General features: G+C 36.8%; 1 protein-coding gene across 1 annotated transcript in view; it reads right to left on the bottom strand.

Annotated features, from left to right (window-relative positions):
• The window catches only part of LOC126969640 (allatostatin-A receptor), a 149,664-nt gene that overhangs the window by 6,644 nt on the left and 122,814 nt on the right, over positions 1-20,206 (bottom strand). Inside the window, exons 3-4 of the mRNA XM_050815205.1 lie at positions 18,165-19,055; positions 1,215-1,370 (exon numbers count right to left, since the gene is read on the bottom strand). Coding sequence (XP_050671162.1) covers positions 1,215-1,370; positions 18,165-18,992 — 984 coding nt within the window. The 5' untranslated portion in view covers positions 18,993-19,055. The remainder of the gene's footprint in view (positions 1-1,214; positions 1,371-18,164; positions 19,056-20,206) is intronic.

A 20,206-nucleotide genomic window follows, 5' to 3' on the forward strand; every position in this document is an offset into this window, starting at 1 on the left:
GTTTACATTTCGTTTTTTTAGGAAGTTTCGTTTCGGGAAGAAAAGAGAGTAGACCCCCAGATAGTTGACTTATGTGTTGTTATTGATTTTGTTGTTTATGATTTTGATTATTGTTTATGATTCAAAAAAGGAGGAGCTTCTCAATTCGTCGGTATTTTTTTTATGTTTGTTACCTCAAGACTTTCGACTGTGTGAACCGATTTTGATAATTATTTTTATTTGAAAGCTGGTGCCTCCCATGTGGTCCAGATCTGACAATGACATCCATGAGAAAACCATAAAAGTCTTACATTTTCTATACATACGTATAGCAAAGTGGATGATAAATATACGAATAACTCAATATCACGCCAACTGATTTCGATGATTCTTCGTCATAGTCGAATATGATGATCAATGGGACTCCTTAACGACTTACAGTAAGGGTGCGATCTGTGGCAGAATTTCTAAATGTCTGTAATCAAATTGCAAAGCGCTTATGTTCATAGCTGCATTGAAAAATTTAGTATATCTACACATATTTAGCCAAATTCTTAGTTAGTGTACTTCAAATTCACTAAAAATCATAAAATATACATGTTTTTAACAAAAAAACAACCGACTTCAAAAACAATATTTCAAAAAAAAAGATATAATGTGCACTAAAAAGTATAAAAATAATAATACCAAAAATAACAATAATCGTAACTAGAATTAGATTAATTAATTACATTGTATAAAATTACGCAATTATTTTTATACTATCTATTGTTTTGAAATAGTGTTTTTGAAGTCGGTGTTTTTTTTGTTAAAAATTTTGGTTCACCAAAAGACGGATATTACTAGACTCTTGCTTCGAGAAACATTGAAGTTGATAAACATCCTAAGTATTTTCTCACAATACATTTATATGAATATAATGTATATTAGATAAAAATTATCGAATTCAAGAAAATTATAATTTGAATTCATTCAATTTAAGGTGAAATAATAAACTGTACGTGCAAACTGTAGGTGAGATAGATAGTTACGTATTTACTAGAGCTAAGGGCTCCTTCACAGGTCTTGGTCTTAGATCATTATTACGTCTGGAATAACTATAACAGCTGTGGAAATGTCGAAAAAAATGTAGATAAGGAGGTGAATTAACCTCTATTTTGAATAATGCAAGCACAGTAACTCTATCTAGACGTATAAATTATCTAAACTTTTGACATTAATAAAGTGGTCCATACCTTCCGGAAGGCCACCCGGAAGTTCTCCGAGAGGAAGGCGTACAGCAGCGGGTTGACGCAGCTGTTCATGTAGGCGAGCACGTGAGACACGATCTGTGCCGTCACCGTGAAGTACGTGATGCTGTACGCGTCCAGCGCCTTCATCAGCAGGATGATCTGCAACCAACCAGACCTCACGAGAAACGATACCTTCACCAACCGGCTCTTTATTATTTGTATATCATATTGATAGACGGCGGTATTGGTCCACCACATGGGTCCTTCAAACAAGTGCGCACACATTTTAAGGCGCTTCTAGGATCCCTTTGATGTTGGAAGAGCAAGTGGGCGGCGGCCCGCGGTGATCACTTAACAACAGGTGACCTGTATGTAAATTATCCATGTTGATGTAGAAAGTACATACATTGAAGTGTCAATCACATTGATGAATTTTAATGTTATTAATAATAATAAAGGGGCTTTGTTCCGGTCGGCTGACACGCTACTAACTGCAGTTCTCAGAAACTAACGTGTCCCGAGTAATTTGGCATCTATACGTGCCTATACCACAGTAGACATAATATCACCGTTTCTTGTATTTGTCGGAAAAATATCTCTAGCTTTTATAAATAAATGTTGTTTGACAATGATATATATTTCATAGATACACAGTTCTAAGAATTCTTTAAGCAGAGGTTGACACGAATCTAAATAAAAAGCTCCTGTCATAGCTCTTAAGCATCTCTTCTATTCATTGAATTGAAACTTCCCTTTGTCAAACTATTCCTTAAAGTATTTTAATTAAAATATTCACTAACCAAAGATTATCTGGGTCTGATCTCTTAATAACAGGGATATATTAATAATTAAAGTAAGGACTGGGTTTATTTCCAATGACGTTCTATACATAAGAACGCCAATGTCTGTTTTTATTGTTTAATTTGAATTATTAATAATAGAATGGTGAAGCAATTACATTTAATTCCCGTTCTCAGATCTGACTTCTGGGATCTGATATACCTATATTTTGTAATGGGGGGTAGTTTTTGACTTTCAATAAGTGATTTAAGAAATCTTATTTTATTTAAAATGGTATTAAGTGACTTTTACTTAACTTTAATTATGTGTTTAAAACACTCCGTCTTAAGTGTCTCGGTTAACTACTAAAAAGTCCGAGGTTATATTTCGGCCACAGTTGGATATTAATTGTGTCACTCGTTTTTTTACAACCGACTTCAATAAACAAAGGTTATCGAGTCGTTTAATTTAATTATTTGTATTTAGTGTATTTTTTAAAAACGAGAACTTGTTAAGTATCAAGTAATTATTCAAATGTGTGTGTGTGTCCCTTCTTGACTGTAAGTTCCGTTAAGATTCGTCTTCAATCAATTCAACACGTGTTTCATCTTTTTACGACCATCCTCAGAGGATATTGACTCGCCAAATTCTGGCATGAGACAGAATAGAATTTTTCTCCTGTCTTCCGGCGCGTGTGAACACAGAGGTGCATATGCTACGAAAGATGATCTTCATGCGCAGGTCTCTGGAGATGACTTAATTCCGTAGGAAGCGTGGTGCTCCGGAGATTGGGCGGAGCGTCAGCGACTTGCGACCCGTCTCGCTTGTCAGCGCGAACCAGGCGAGGGCCGCGTAGGTGAGTTGTGCGTTCCTACGGAGAGGCAGGTGGGACTCCTGCACGGGGCGGAGAAGGTTCCGCTCTTTTATGTCCTCGTCGCATGAGTTGACGCGCTGTGATTGGTCGGCTGTCGTGACGTATTACCCGCGGAAGAGATACGTAACAATGGCGATGTTTGTTCATTAAATAATGTAAACATTTTATTTTTATTTATTAACAAATCATAATAATTTTCTGAGGTAAATGTAGCTACTTACGTATCCCAATAGTTTCCCGAACAAACTGATTGATGTTAAGGCTTATTATTATTATAATATTATTTGTAGATTATATTATATAGTACGTATAGTAGTCACGTCACAATATCCGACTTAATAAAGGATATTTAAAGTTTCAATCTGTCGAATGTTTTAATTATTATAATGGAATACGGAGTCGAGGTATAGAGCTAGATCGAACCATCAAAATGTAATCACACAAGTGGGAGAGAGCGCCCCACCCCACTTGTTGAATCATTAATTTCCTTCAATTTATCGAGTGAACGGTTATGTTCCGGCGCTATTTAATAATCAATGAATTAATTATGTTCCAGCTCGTGTAGGTACAACCGCTACCGCCGCCACATGGTACTCTCCCCCATCCCGTATGTACTTAGCCTAATGCCTACCCACGTGTCACATCATTATATACGTATTACAACTTGTGTTCAGATTGCTATATAATCTGTCCCCTTGTGTCACCCACACGTGTATGCGAAATTTTATGATTATCGTTGGTATCGTTAAGGCCTTAATATTAATATTAGAATATTACAAACTAACTTTTGGTTTTATAAAATACAAGTTCTGACCCGGCACACGTTGTTCTGGCCAAATAGATTAGGAACCCCACGCCCGCTCGTTGTATCAATTGTCATATGAAATGAAATGTCTTTGGCTGAATATTGTTTCGCGAAAAAATTGGCATTTATATGTTAAAAAAATTAAAATTTCTGGATTCAACAACTTATCATAAACTATAAACACCATCTTCGAAACACGCTGCAAGTTATGGTACATAAGTATTATTCCGATCGGATCAGTAGTGTTTGTAGTATATCCGAAGGAAAATACCCGAAATTGTTTAGAATAGATAATAATATTTAGTGGTTATGGGTTCAATCAATTCGAGGCAGGCGTGGGATCGACGAGGTAGGCGTGGGATCGGCGAGGTAGGCGTGGGATCAAAGAGGTAGGCGTGGGATCGGCGAGGCAGGCGTGGGAATGATGAGGCAGGCGTGGGAATGACGAGGCAGGCGTGGGATCGACGAGGCAGGCGTGGGATCGATGAGTGAGCGTATTTAGTTTCACAATCGAATGTGGTCGAATCTTTCTACATTATTTGCGACAACAATGTCGTAAAGAAAGATTCAGCCTGACAATATTATCGGATTATTGTATTTTCTTCAATTCTTGTACGGCCACTAGATCGTGGTATAAATTTTGTCTCGTCTCACCGTTTGACTGACACAAATTCAATCCAATTTGCACTTGGAGCTAGTTACGCAGGCCCAACACGGCTAAACCTGCATACGTTGCCACCCCGTACCTCGACGTAGTGCTGATCGAGCACCCATTGTCTTTTACATTTCTTTAGCTTAATTATAATATTGTTTATTCAGTCTTGTTCCAATTTACCTGTGAGTAACATTAAATATTGTTAAATAAAGTGCTTTTTAAAAACTTAATTCCCGACGCCCGATACATAACTGGCGCAGTCGAGTAGTCTCGCGGTAGCTTCTTTTCGTCGGTATAAAATCTTCCGAGTGTAAAGTAGCTGTGGTTTTCGAGCCGCTAAACCGCAAGAATCAAAGAACCTCGTCGGTCGTTGGGACATCATCATCAACGCGCACGAAAACCCGGAACATTGGGAATTCACGCGCTGGGCAAGACTCGACAGCAGATGCAGATGCTGATTTGGTGAGTACTCTCGCTATTCAAGTATCCTGCTATATCTACTGTCCTAGTATTATATATATTTTATTATAAAAGTTAAAGAACGTTGCGTAAAGCTAATATCGCTAAATAACGGGTTACACTTACTTAGTGACAAGAAAGGTGTATCTAGGTGATAATTACCGAGTATAGAACAATAGTGTAATCCAAAACGCAATGTCTTTCAATGAATGTGATAAGGATTTTAAATTCCTTGCCGATTTATTACCACGGTATGATGGGAACCCAAAGTTATTAAACTTTTATATTAGAGAAGTAGAAAATATTATACAACTTTTAAGTGAACCCTCCCGGGTTCACCCGGCATTTATATGTTTAATAAAAAGTAAGTTAGGAGGTGTCGCTATTGATGCGATAGCCTACGAAGAGTCGTTAATAACGTGGGAATCCATTAAAAACGCTCTAATTAGACGTTTAGGAGAACCGCGCAACGAAATCCAGGTGATGCAGGAGCTCACGCGGACCCGTAGGAATAAATACGAAGATGCGGAGACATTTGGCAAACGACTCCGTGAGTTGTTAGATACTCTTTACTCGGTCGGTAAACACGGAGACCGTTCGTACTATGAGGAAATGGTTATAGAGCAATATACTAATCAATTAGATATCAATGTTTCGTTAGGAGTTAGAATAAGTAAACCGTTAACATTAGAGTCAGCAATTATGGCAGCAAGGCAGGAAGAGGCTAGGCTCGTACACAGTAAACCTTTTTATAACGGGTCACCTTCTTCCCATTTTAAGCAAAAGGATGCCCCTAGAGTTTCGCAACAGCGGAATATTCCATCAAGGAATTTTATAGGGACGCAACCTCAGCACCACCAGCCTTCAAATATCGTAAATCGTCAAAATATGTCTATACCCCCTACACCTAATTTCAAGAGAAACTCAGGTAATTTTAGGAATAGTAACAGCGCGAATTTTAGGCAATTTAATGTACCTCAAAGACAGGTAACACCTAAAATAAGTTCCGATGTTACTATGCGGTCCGTGAATAAACCGGATACGCCCCAGTATGCTGCTCAGAACGTTTTCTATACTCAAGGTCAACCAGTATTATATGGCAATGAATGCCATAGCAACTACAATGAAGGTGAGTACCCATATCATGTAGTACAGGAACCTGAAGAGGAGTACCAGTAGGATTTTCCTCAAACCCAGGAGATGCCAGACCAGACCTAGTGAAAATAAACTTGTTGGTCAGGGATCACCTCCCTTACATAGAAATACCCGAATTAGGAGGTAAGTTTCTTATTGACACTGGAGCAAGCCGAAGTGTGATTGCTTCAGATGCTATTTTTAATACGTATTATGAACCTTATGTGGAATATGAACCTTTTGAAATATCAACGGCTCATAGTGTTTCTCGTCATAATTATGTAATAAACCTACCCTTACCACCAATTTTTAATATTAATCTTAGTCATAAATTTCTTATATTTGATTTCGATCCAAAATATAGAGGTCTTATAGGTTGTGACTTATTGAGGTCACTAAAAAGTACAATAGATTTAAATAAAAATATATTGCACACATCGGCGGTAGATATCCCGATGTACCTAAATAAACCAATTAGGAAAATTAAAATAGGTCCTAAATGTGAAAAATTGGTTCATGTGAAAACACATCACATCGACGGCCAATATTTACAAGAAAAACTTTATTGGTCGGAAGACTTAGAGTCACCCGCAGCCTTTGTGACGGTAAAAAATGGTTCCTTCAGAACCACGGTTATAAACTATAATAACGAAAATAAATTTATCCCAGTTGTAACCAATATTAAGTTAGAAAAATTATCCGAAAATCTTGAAATAAGTAAAATAAATTCGTTAAAAGTAAATCCAGACGTGAACAAAATATTAAAAGAAAATTTAAATCAAATACGTACAAATCACATGAATCAGGAAGAAAAAAGGGAAATAACAAAAATATGTTATCAATATCGTGAAATTTTCTATTCAGAACACATACCCTTAACTTTCACTCATGCTGTGAAACACGAACTAAGATTGACAAATAACAACCCTATCTTTGTTCGTAACTACAGACAAGCCCCTAAACAACGGAACGAAACAAAGAAACAAATTGATAACTTATTACGACAAGGTATCATAAGAGAGAGCATATCACCTTGGTCGTGTCCAACTCATATAGTACCGAAGAAACCAGATGCGTCCGGTAAAGTTAAGTGGCGTCTTGTTATAGATTATAGACGTCTTAATGATAGAATAGTAGAAGATAAGTATCCCTTGCCTAATATACATGACATACTTGATAGGTTAGGAAGACCCCAATACTTTACAACATTAGATTTAGCTAGTGGGTACCATCAAGTGGAAATGCACCCTAATGATATAGAAAAGACAGCATTCTCTACAGAGAGAGGGCATTATGAATTTTTAAGAATGCCCTTTGGCTTAAAAAACGCACCAAGTACGTTTCAGAGGCTAATGGACCATATACTTAGAGGCCTTAGCAACGTTTATACGTACCTTGATGACGTAATTATAGCTTCTACATCCGTTCAGGAACACATTGACAAACTTAGACAGGTATTTGATAGATTTAAAACTCATAATTTAAAAATACAACTTGATAAATCTGAATTTTTACAAAAACAAGTGAACTTTTTAGGGCACGAACTAACGGACGAAGGTCTTAAACCAAATAAAGACAAAATAAAAGCCGTACCAAACTTCCCATTGCCCCAAAATCAAAAAGAAATAAAAGCTTTTCTTGGACTTGTAGGATACTACAGGAAGTTCATAAAAGATTTTGCTAAACTTACAAAACCAATGACACTTTGTCTAAAGAAACAAAGTAAAGTTACACACAACGCTGAATTTATTGATTCTTTTAATAAATGTAAACAAATCTTAACAAATGCCCCAATCTTACAATATCCAAACTTTGATGAACCTTTTATATCGACAACAGATGCATCAGACGTAGCTCTTGGCGCGGTTTTATCCCAAGGAAAAGTGGGATCGGATAAGCCGGTAGCCTACGCATCACGTACGCTTTCCGACACAGAATCGCGTTATTCAACTATTGAAAAAGAATTGTTAGCCATTATATGGGCAACAAAATATTTTAGACCTTATTTATATGGTACCAAATTTACCATTTACACAGACCACAGACCACTCACTTGGCTTATGTCATTAAAAGACCCTAATTCTAAGTTAACTCGCTGGCGTCTAAAGCTTGCTGAGTATGATTATAACGTAATATACAAAAAAGGACGTCAAAACACTAATGCAGATGCATTATCTAGGGTTAAAATTTTCCATAATAGCATAGATTCCTTAGCTGTAAATTTTGACGATAATTACGACGATAATATAATAGATAGAATTTTTGAAAATGCACGTAGAGAAAACGAGATGGAGCATTCAGCCCAAAATAATGTGGAAGAACCTGAACCATCCACAAGTAACATTAACTTACCAGTACCTGTACTCTCTCAGGCTGAATCAGACAGCATGAGTGCAGTCACAATTAGTGAGAACCAGTTAATAAGTACAAATCATACCCAACCTGATAATGAAAATGCAGGCATACCAATACTGACAGACGCTATAGACAGACAATTGAAGCAATTTCACATACGATCAACCCCTGGTTTCGAATATAGATTCGATAATCGCTCTACAAACTCTAAAACAGTCATCAAAGATGTTTTTATTCCAATTAATAATACGGAACAGGAAATTATACATTTCTTAAAAGAACACACTATAGCAGGTAGAATATTCCATTGCTATTTCTATAATGAAGAGCTATACTTGGCCTTTTCTAGAGTTTATACTACAATCTTTAACGATAGAGGCCCTAAATTAATTAGATGCACAACTCGCGTCACTTTAGTTGAAAATAAAAATGAACAACAAGAATTAATAAAGAAATACCACGAAGGAAAAACAGCCCATCGAGGTATTCAAGAGACACATAAGCAGTTACACCGAAATTACCATTGGCCTAACATGTTACTTACGATTCAAAGATATATTAACCAATGTGACATATGTCTTAAAGCAAAATATGAACGAAATCCATTTGAACCAGCTTTATCATTAACTGATACACCCAGAAAACCAATGGAACACCTTTACATGGATCTGTACTCGACAGGAGGAGTTACATTTCTAACTATAATCGATAATTTTTCTAAATTTGCTCAAGCTATTCCCATCAGTGCATGTAGCAGTGTTCACGTAGCAGACGCACTGTTACAAGTCATATCGACATTGGGACTTCCACGCCAAATCACAACAGACTCAGACACAAAGTTTGATAATGATGTAATCAAAGAAATTTGTGCATTACACAATATTCATATACACTTCACAACACCGTATAACCCTAATTCTAATTCACCAATAGAACGGTTACACTCAACTCTTTCAGAAATAATTAGAATTCAAAAGATGACAAATAAGGATGATACAACTGAGACAATAATGAAATACGCACTCATTGCGTATAATAACACTATACACTCAGCTACAAATTACACTCCACATGAAGTACTATTCGGACACACAGCATCACGAAACCCTTTAGAAATTTACTATCCCAAAGAGTTTTACCAGGATTATGTAATAAAACACAAAATGAACACCGAAGCCGTACAAGAAAGCATAGCAGCTCATATGTCAAAGAACAAGGAGGCTGTCATCGCCAAGCGCAACCAAAACGCCGAAGAAATTGCGCTCAAGGTAGGTGAAATAGTATATAAGCAAGTAGCTAAGACAGCAAGAAATGATAAAACTAAGCCCGTATTTAAAGGTCCGTATAAAATTATTCATCTTCACCCTAATAACGTAGCGGAGATTATAGGTAACCACCCTAACTCAAAATCAATCAGAGTACACTTCAAGCTTCTACGAAGACCTCATCTTGTTTCAGGATCCTCATCTCAGGAGCAATCGTGCTCACAACAACCGCCGACGTAACGCTTGTCCCTATAAATGATGAGAACGGAATCCTTTTGCTTAAACAGGGTCAAGTACTACGACAAGTCGATTATTTTAATATTGCATGTGTCTATAATGTCACGTATCTACATTTAACATCAATTAAACTTTTATCTTTATTCGAGAGTGTTAAAGCTGCCGAAAAAGATACATCAATTGGAGACATACATAGATCGTACAAAGATCAAATAGCACATAGTTTATCTCTTATAAGTAAGAAAATTAGTTTTATTATTCCGCACATTAATAGAAGGAAGAGAGGCCTTGTAAATGGTTTAGGCTCTTTAGTAAAATCAATCACAGGAAATTTGGATAACGATGATGCACTTAAATTCGAAGCAGAAATTTCTAATATTCATAATAAAGTAAATAATATCGCGAGCACCCAGGGCAAATCCCTGATACTTGCCGAAAATACCATTAAAGAATTTAGCCATCAAATTGAGAAAATAAATTTAAATCAAAATAAATTGCTTCTAACCATCCAAAATCAATCACGGATTAGCGATAAGATTGCCAACCATTATGTAAATGGTTGGCAATCTTATCATCATTATTAATTAGAGATTTACGTAGAAATAGATTTTAGCTTACAAATTATTTTAGATAGACTAGAAATTTTAGAAGACGCAATGACGTTTGCGCAATTAGGAGTAATGCACCCCAGTATTATAAGTCCATACAACCTTTTAAATGAAATTTCATTAATTCATAAAAAACATAAGTTTTTGCCAGTAGCAGATATAAGTTTAAATAAGATTCATGAGTTGGAAAAATCTATAAAAGTAAAATCATATAGTACGGAACATTCTTTGACTTTTATCTTAGAAATCCCTTCCATTAATATATATGACCTCATCCACATGTACTCCATTCCTAACTCGTCAAACCTAACTATTATTCCAAAATCCAAATACCTAGCACTTGGTAGCGATGAGTACGAATACCTAATGGAAGGCAAATGCAGAACAATCAACGGAAACACGCAGCTCTGCGAGATGTCCAACACAGCATCCACGAGGGCATCAGAAGATTGTATTATATCGCGAATTCAACACCGCACGTCAAACTGTACATACGCGTAAATGCAAATTAATAAAAGTATAGTGCAGAGGATCAAGGACAATACTTGGATAATTGTCCTGAGAGAAGAAACAGTCATCCACATCAAGTGTTTAGCAAAATCTACATACAAAAAGGCTTCAGGTACATTCCTACTTACCCTTACAGAGGAATGCCAAGTTGAGATACTGAATAAAACATTAAACTCAAACCGCAAAGAGATTACATTTAATGAAGTTGTTCCACTGCCTAGAAATATTGAAAAGAGTGTACCAGTACAGTATCATATAAAATTGGAAAATATAGAACTGGACAACCTGCAGCACCTTCTGGAGACAGCCCAAGACATATCTGCCATAGAGGAACCACACTGGACTACCATGATGGCAACACCAAGTTGGACTACCCTTATCCTATATGGCTTGCTGATTGCTGTTGGAGTCACAAGGATCATTAGCTGGAGGAAGTCGCATGCAGCCAAGGACACCGCTGTACAACACAGTGAGGACACTGTGGAAGCTGCCGGGTCAGCTTCCAGCTTAAGGAGGGAGGAGTTACGCAGGCCCAACACGGCTAAACCTGCATACGTTGCCACCCCGTACCTCGACGTAGTGCTGATCGAGCACCCATTGTCTTTTACATTTCTTTAGCTTAATTATAATATTGTTTATTCAGTCTTGTTCCAATTTACCTGTGAGTAACATTAAATATTGTTAAATAAAGTGCTTTTTAAAAACTTAATTCCCGACGCCCGATACATAACTAGCTTCATGATTTTTTTGTAATTTTGGTTTTCCCAACAACAAAGTCATAAAGTCTTATTGCAGGAAGCATCGTGTTCATAAAACGCACAGTCCCAGAATACGCGCGGTACCAGCTGATGTTATTATTAAAACGTACCTTATCTCTTATTCTATAAAATATAACAACAACAGGTTCTTCTGCATATGCTTGTATATTAAAACATTCTAGACTGCTGTAAACTGAGCTTTAAACTAAGAATTTAATATTCTTGCACAAAATAATCAATTACTTTATTGACATTTAATTCCTTCACTAACATATTATTTCCAGTGTTTTCTTACAGTACTAATTGTTTTACGATTAGCTTTTTGGTTAAAGCGAAATTTATCAAATGATTGTTACTATCACATCCATATATTAACCGTTGATACTGACACATACAAAAAGTGTTCAGAATTAAAATTTACTACGGAACGCTAAATAGTCAAAAATATCAAGAGAATCTGGTCCTGGTTAAAGTCCAACATGGTGTTACCGATGGATTCCTTTAGAGCCGAGCTTATGAATCTCGATAGCTACAACACCCTAAAATAATAATGTAGTGTCGGTATTTAGTAGGTATACATAATAGTGTGTAGTAAGGTTCATTCATTTTGATTGTAATTGTATTGTCTGGATTCTGGCTGTTGCCAGTCTCGTAATAAACGTCGCTTATTCATTACGTGAGCTATCGTATCCCAACTACAGTATTTGTCTACAGCCATCAGTAGTAACGGTGTTCACAGACATGCTAGTACTAATATTCAGCAGGATTTTTTGAATTTGAATAACATTTGTTTTTTCATACGTTGTAACACTTTAAAATCGTAAAATCTGAATTTAACAGTCTGTGCGTCTGTGAATTAGCCTCCACATGCAGATAATAATTGTTGATCTGTGATAATCGAAGCAAAATTGTCTTGGGTTAGCTTAGATCGGATATCATCGGTCATTTTAATAAGCTCAGTAGTCGTACTATGTCCTGTACGAAAACCAGATTGTAGAGGATTAAGAATACTGTGCTTATTAATAAATATATATAATTTTTGATAGATTGAGCGTTTAAGGACCTTGGAAAGAAATGAAATTTTATATATGGGGCTATAGTCAGGATAATTATGTGGTTTTTCAGGGTACAGGAAATTGGCCAGACGTTATGGAAAAATTAAGAATTTGAGAGATAAGGAGGAACTATACTAGATAATAGGATATCTGTGATAATAAACTTATAATTGTGATTACAATGTAATAGACATTCACTTATGTACCTGTTTTATAAAAAAATGTACTTTTATTAAATTAGACTAACTTCTGCTTCTCAGCAAGAAAAAGAAAAGAGCAACCTTAGAGTTTCTTGCTTCGTTATGAGCTGTATGAAAAATAATGACATGTTTTAAGTGCAATATTATGATTTACCCATGAAATAATTTTTTTTTTCTTCCCATACAAAGAAATAATACTCTCAATATGAAATTGAGTTTGTACAAATTATAAAAAAATAATAGAAATGATTCATTTTTATGCACAACTCACGGTTCACCAAAAATATAACCGCGCCAAAATGATTAAAACAATAAGAGCAAATGGTTACAACGAGAGTTTTTCTGTCTATCTTCCGAATTAGGATTCCCCATAATGTCCCAGATAAAAAATCCCACAGTATATTTTAAAATTAGGTACCAAATTTTTTTTTCAACTCTGCTTTCTGCAATCTTTCAATAATAACATTTAGCTGGACTTTAGGTATTTGTATGAAGGGTCGTGTTTGGAGCAGAATCCAGTGATTTGCCCAAATATTATTCATAATCTACTTGTCCATCAGATCTTCTGGTGTTCGTCTTTTCAATCTTATAAGCACACTTGTCTCCTCCACCAGTGCTGCCGAGTCACTTCTTTTGGAAAATGTTAAGGAACAAAATTTCAAATTCAGTGTTGTTAGCCCAGCATAAATAGTTAAAACTTTCAGATCCTTAGAAATGAAAAAAACTGCTGATATATGGGGCATATCTGTAAAAATAATAAGTTCTGTTATTGACGTCATAGCACCATATCTAGCACTAGTTATTAATAGCTGTATTGAACATGGCGAAGACCTTCTGAAGTATAGTAAAATTACACCAATATTTAAATCGGGACTCACTTCTAACCCGAATAACTATCGCCCTGTTTCAGTGTTGCCGACCCTTAGTAAAATTTTAGAAAAAAATATTTTAAGCCCAATGCTTACTCACTTTAACACTTATAAGTTACTTCATATAAAACAATTTGGCTTTAGTAGGGGACGCTCGACTACGGATGCAGGTGTTGAACTCATCAGGAATATTTTTGAGGCCTGGGAGGAATCACAGAATGCACTTGGTATCTTCTGTGATTTATCTAAGGCTTTTGAATGTGTTCAACATTCAACGCTGGTCAGGAAGCTATGTCACTATGGTATAGGAGGATCTGCACTCGATCTTCTAATCTTATATTTAAATAATAGGATTCAGAGGGTCGTGGTGAATGGCAGGAGATCTCCTGGGACTAATCTCAGTATGGGGGTACCACAAGGGTCTATTCTTGGACCTTTCCTCTTCCTAATTTATATAAATGATCTACCTGACCTTGTAAAAAAAACACAAGGTGGTATTGTTTGCGGATGACACTTCACTTATATTCAAAGTGAAACGAGGCCAAGTTTTATATGACGAAGTAAACAATGCTCTATCTGACATCGTGTACTGGTTTAGCGCCAGTAACTTATTGTTGAATAGTCATAAAACCAAATATATTAAATTCACCTCGCCAAATACCAAAAATGTTGATGCGAATATTTTATAGCGTGGAAAGGTGGTATAACCAGTGGAATCTGGTGTATTTCTTGGCATTACTCTTGATTCCAAATTGCAGTGGGGCCCCCATATTGAAGGATTGGCGAATAGGCTTAGTTCTGCAGCATATGCAGTTAAGAAAATTAGACGGTTAACTGACATAGATACGGCGAGATTAGTATACTTTAGTTATTTTCATAGTATTATGTCCTATGGTATATTGTTATGGGGCAGTGCGGCCGATATTAATACTATCTTTGTGCTGCAGAAGAGGGCTATTCACGCGATTTATAACCTAGGTCCTAAAGAATCATTAAGAGAAAAATTTAAAGAAATAAACATTTTGACTGTTGCTTCTCAATACAATTTTGATAATGTTCTGTATGTTCATAAGCACATTGAGGAATTTTCTAGAAACTGTGACATTCATAATGTTAATACGAGGAACAAACATAAATTTGCAATGCCTACTACTCGGTTGGGTCGAGTTAGCAAGTCTTTTTTTGGGCGATGTATATGCTTCTACAATATGATCCCAGAAAATGTACAAAACAAATGAGTTACGAAACTTAAAAGAATTGTTAAGAAACGTTTGTGTGGGAAAGGTTATTATAGCATAAACGATTTTTTAATGACACCACGGACTTGAAATAAAACGAAAACCCTCAGGCTCTTTAAATATAAATGTTTATTGTACGATATCACATTGTAATCCATATTTTATATTAAAAAAAAGCCCGCTGAATTTCTTGCGCCCATTCTTCTCAGGTCCGAGGCAGTCTCTTTTGAATGGGTGGTAGTTTTTGACGTTCAATAAGTGATTTTAAATCCTATTTTGAATAAAAATATTTGAATTTGAATTTATAAATGTTGTGCTGGGTTTCTTTTTCATTAAGTTCCTTGCAAGTTGGTTTGGGTGGTTTTGCATGCGCTTATGATAAGTTCGTAGTGAGTCTACTACTTCCTTCTTTATAGTGTTTTTATTTAACTCTCGATGTAGATGTTTGTTATTAATGTACCATGGAGCATTAGTGATCATTCGAAGCATTTTGGATTGGAACCGTTGCAGTATTTCAATATTCGAGTTTGAGGCTGTGCCCCATAGTTGTATTTCGTATGTCCATATCGGTTTAATTATGACTTTGTATAGAAGAAGCTTATTTTGTAGTGTTAATTTAGATTTTCGATTGAAAAGCCAATACCATTTCTCACTTGATTCCCCAGGGCTTTAAACGCTATCTAGGTGAATGCCTAAGTATTTGACGCTATCGGCCTAAGGGATCCTTACTTGATTGAGTTCTACTTCGGGGCAGGTATCACGCCTCATTGTATAGGTTACATGCTCGGACTTTGTTTTATTCGCCTTAATCCTCCAGTCCTTCAGCCAATCAGATGCATTGTTCAAATAGTCTCTCCAGTGGGAGTTGCATCAAATGCTAATATTGCTGTGTCATCAGCATATGTACCGGTGATTACATTATCTGCTTTCGGAAGATCATATGTATAAATCAGATATATAAAGGGACCCATGATGCTACCCTGGGGGACTCCTGCTTTGATATTAATGAGGTTAGTAATGCTGTCACCGTGTTAAACGTAAAAATGCCTTCACTTAAGGTAAGATTCTATAAACATAAAATAGTTGATGGATAAGTTAGTATATATATTATAGAGGAGTCCATCGTGCCATACTCTATCAAATGCTTGTGAAATATCCAAAAACACTTATGATACATATAGTTTCTGTTCTAAAGCATTGTTAATTTGCTCCACTATCCTATGTACTTGTTTTATCGTTCCATGATGTTGCCTTAATCCAAACTGATTCTCAGGGATTAAGTTGATTTCTAAATGAGCCTCTTAATAAAGGGTTTTTCGAGTACTTTAGATAGAAGAGGTAGAAGGCTTATCAGCTCTTCGGTAGGACGGTACGATTTTACGTCGGTGAGATCTTTACCTGGCTTCGGAATAAGAATTATTTCTGCCACCTTCCATTGGGGGGAACAAAATTTCTCAGAACAGAGTTAAATAGCTGGGTCAAGAAATTTATTCCTTTGGGTGGTAATTCAGTTACAAATTTTCCGTGATGAGGTCATATCCTTGGGCTTCGTGCACTTTTACTTTTCTCACAGGCGTAGTTACTTCCAGTTTTGTGAATTTCTTAATAAGCAGATCCAGTTGGTAGGGCATATTTAGAAGTGTTGATACTGATTCTTCTCTTGTTGAACCAGAACGCTTATGTGCAGTTAATACTTGAGATAAATGTTTTGCAAAAGTTTCGCTTCTATCTTGGTCACTTTTGGCCCAGCTACCATTATCTTGTTTTAAAGGAGATTGGTGTATGATTGGTTGTTTTAGCTTTTTAGTCGCTTTCCAGAGAGAGTAGTCTGTCGTTGGAGTAGTATCAAGACTTTGTAGATATGTTTTTGTATCATGGTTTCTACGGAATGCTAGGGCTTTCTTAAGCTGTGCAGCGAGCTTGTTGAACTTTGTTTTGTCTGGTGGTTACTTTGTAATCTGCCATACTTTTCTTGCTTCCGCTTTACTAGATCAAGAATAAATTTTGGATAGAAGTGCATATCGTCTGTGTATTCTGATAGGTTAGGAGTGGATGCCCATGCTGTTTGTTGTATACAAGGGTTGAATTATTCCACTGCTTGTGTGACTTCAGCGTCAGTTGTTGGCGGTATTTTGCAATCAAGTAGGTTTTCTACTAGTTCTATGAAGCGTGATCAGTTTGTCTTTTTCGTATGGAGCTTACAACTTCTTGAGTGTCGGGTAGCTTTACAGCTTAATAGTACACTGAGAGTGATCCGAACTTAAATCGAAACAAGGGTAGCATCTCAAGTTAGGAGTCGGTACTCCTTTCATTACTACGAAGTCAATCAAGTCAGGTTTCTTTTTTGTATCAGAAGGCCAATACGTTGGCTCACCAAAAGACGTGACTCACCGAAAAAATGATTAGTAAAACATGTTTAAACATTTTTTTAAATAGGCCAACAAAAACTTATACAAAATATTATACGAATGTTAAACACAAATAATAATAATGATTGTTTATGTTCGTCACAGACTAATTTATCACAGCTAAGATAAATTATCTTTTTTTAAATATATATTTGAAGTCGGTCGATTTTCAAGTTTTATGTAATGAATATGTACAATTAAGAAGGTTTACGACTATTACTATCCAGTTTGTACTATTTGGTGATGAAAATATAACATCTCATGTCCAAAAGTGACGAGCGCAATAATTGTGGCGCCGCTCGGAATACTGTGTTCCGTCGAGGATCCTGAGCGGCACTGCAGTGTTGTGTGGCTAACATCAGGTGGTCACCAGACGTCACCACCGGTATGGGACCCCAGCACACATTGATATCAGTGACGTCACCCAACTGTATGGGACACTAGCACACATTGATATCTGTGACGTCACCCACCTGTATTGGACACTAGCATACATTGATATCTGTGACGTCACCCAACTGTATGGGACACTAGCACACATTGATATCTGTGACGTCACCCACCTGTATTGGACACTAGCACACATTGATATCTGTGACGTCACCCACCTGTATTGGACAACAGCACACATTGATATCTGTGACTTCACCCACCTGTATTGGACACTAGCACACATTGATATCTGTGACTTCACCCACCTGTATTGGACACTAGCACACATCGATATCTGTGACGTCACCCACCTGTATGGGACACCAGCACACGGCGAACACCACCACGACCACGACCACCATGCGCGTGACCTTCTTCCGTCCGCGGCGGCTCTCGGCCGACACACGCCCGCCCGGGGCGCTCCTCCACAGCCTCGTCAACATGCACATGTACAGGACACTAATCAGAGCCAGTGGTATCACGTATGAAGATAGCAGGAACGACATCTGGAAGCCTAGTTTGCTGTATCCCTGTTCCTCTAGAAATACACACGAAGAATGGTTTCTGTGGAAATAAGAGTACTCCCTCTCCCCGTGACAAATTCCGACCGGAATTGCTGTTGTGAGGATGAGGACCCAGATGCATGCGATGGCGAGGAGGGCATTCTGTTCGGTCCGGATGGACATTGAAGCTATGGGGTGGACCACCGCCATAAACCTATCTAGGGACATGAGGACTAGCGTGTACACGGAGGCGTGGGCCGTGACCACGATGAAGTACTGCACCACCTTGCACCACCAGTCGCCGAACGGCCATCTTGGCATGACATAGTCGGTGGCGGTGAAGGGAACGCAGAAAATTACAAAGAGTAAGTCGGCGACTGCTAGGTTTATGATAAGGAGGTTGGTCGTGGACCTCATGCCCGGGTTGGCGGCCACCACCAGCACAACGAGGGCGTTGCCCACGAGGCCCACGATGCCGATGAAGCCGAAGAAGATGGGCACCACTCTGGAGACGACTTTCTCCAGGAGCTCGCCGTTCTCGAACTCGGTGCTATAATTACAGCCGCCGAGGGTGGCGACCTCCTCGCTGGTGAGGTTCAGACAAATGCTGTAGAACTCATCCTCAGTGGACTCCATTTTAAATAATAGTCACCACTAATGTTTCATTTTAGGTTTTGTTTCTTCAAATCTTCTAGTTACCTGAAACAATAAAAATATTATTATGATTGCATCAATTAAATATACCTACGATAATGTATCAATCGTATAATATATTTAGTATATAAATAAAACGTTTGTTTCATTGTAACGAGTTTCAAGAGCTCATTCTGTGGTCGTTAACCACTCTATATGTGTTCAACATCACACCGTCACCTTTTACAAATTATCTGATAGTTTAGGTTGTCAGACTCAATTCATACAAAGTTATAGTAAAAGACTCGTTTTATATAGTTTGTTTAAAAGTTGGTAAATTTATCTTGATCATGTCATAATTTTTGACAATATAAGATAAAGTTATGTGTTAATGTTATATGTCTCATAGTTCATTTAGGATCAGTAGTCAAGATATCAAAAACAATAAAACCTTTACATTATCTGATGGAGATTGTTGAGCTTCTCCAGATTAGTTTTTGCAAGCCTTTTTCGTTAAATTTCTTGAGGGTGCACACCCTCATCGTCCACCATACAGCCCAGTGAATAGTGTCCCCTGTTTACCGAGATAGAGGTCCCGTTCGAATCCCTGTAGGTGTAATCATTTTATTTTTTGATCAGTATCGCATTAAAGGCATTTATTTTCTCAAAATTTCTTCCTTTAGAATTATTTTTGATGTCATTTCTAATATACTACCACCTGCACCGCTTGCGCTCTTTTTAATGAAATATACAATATTGTACTGTCATTGCTATTGCTATAAAATAATCATAATCAGGTCCCAGGCTGTCGGATCACTTAGATATTCATTTGTGGAGTAGTAGGATTTACGACAGAGACTTTTTTAACAAAACGTTTTAATTAATACCTGAACAGTGGCTGGAACTTTATTATAAAAGCGTATACATTTACCCTTATAGCTATTATGTATCTTATGAAGCCTACTAGAATTAGTTACAAGCAATCCCTTATTTCTAGTGTTATCATAATGAAAATCACTATTAAGTGCAATAAAGTGACGCTTTTTGTGAACGAATATTAAATTAACAATAAACAGTCATAAAAAAATTTATTTCCTCAAAATCAAAATCACTTTTACAATCACGGAAATGAGTTAGCAAAGAAACTATAGAAAGCCATTCTTTTATATCAAGATTTACGTTTTCCTCGTTTTAAAAATCATTTCAATTACAATATA

The sequence above is a fragment of the Leptidea sinapis genome, chromosome 18 (assembly GCF_905404315.1).
Source record: "Leptidea sinapis chromosome 18, ilLepSina1.1, whole genome shotgun sequence".
In the NCBI taxonomy this organism is placed as follows: Eukaryota; Metazoa; Arthropoda; class Insecta; order Lepidoptera; family Pieridae; genus Leptidea; species Leptidea sinapis.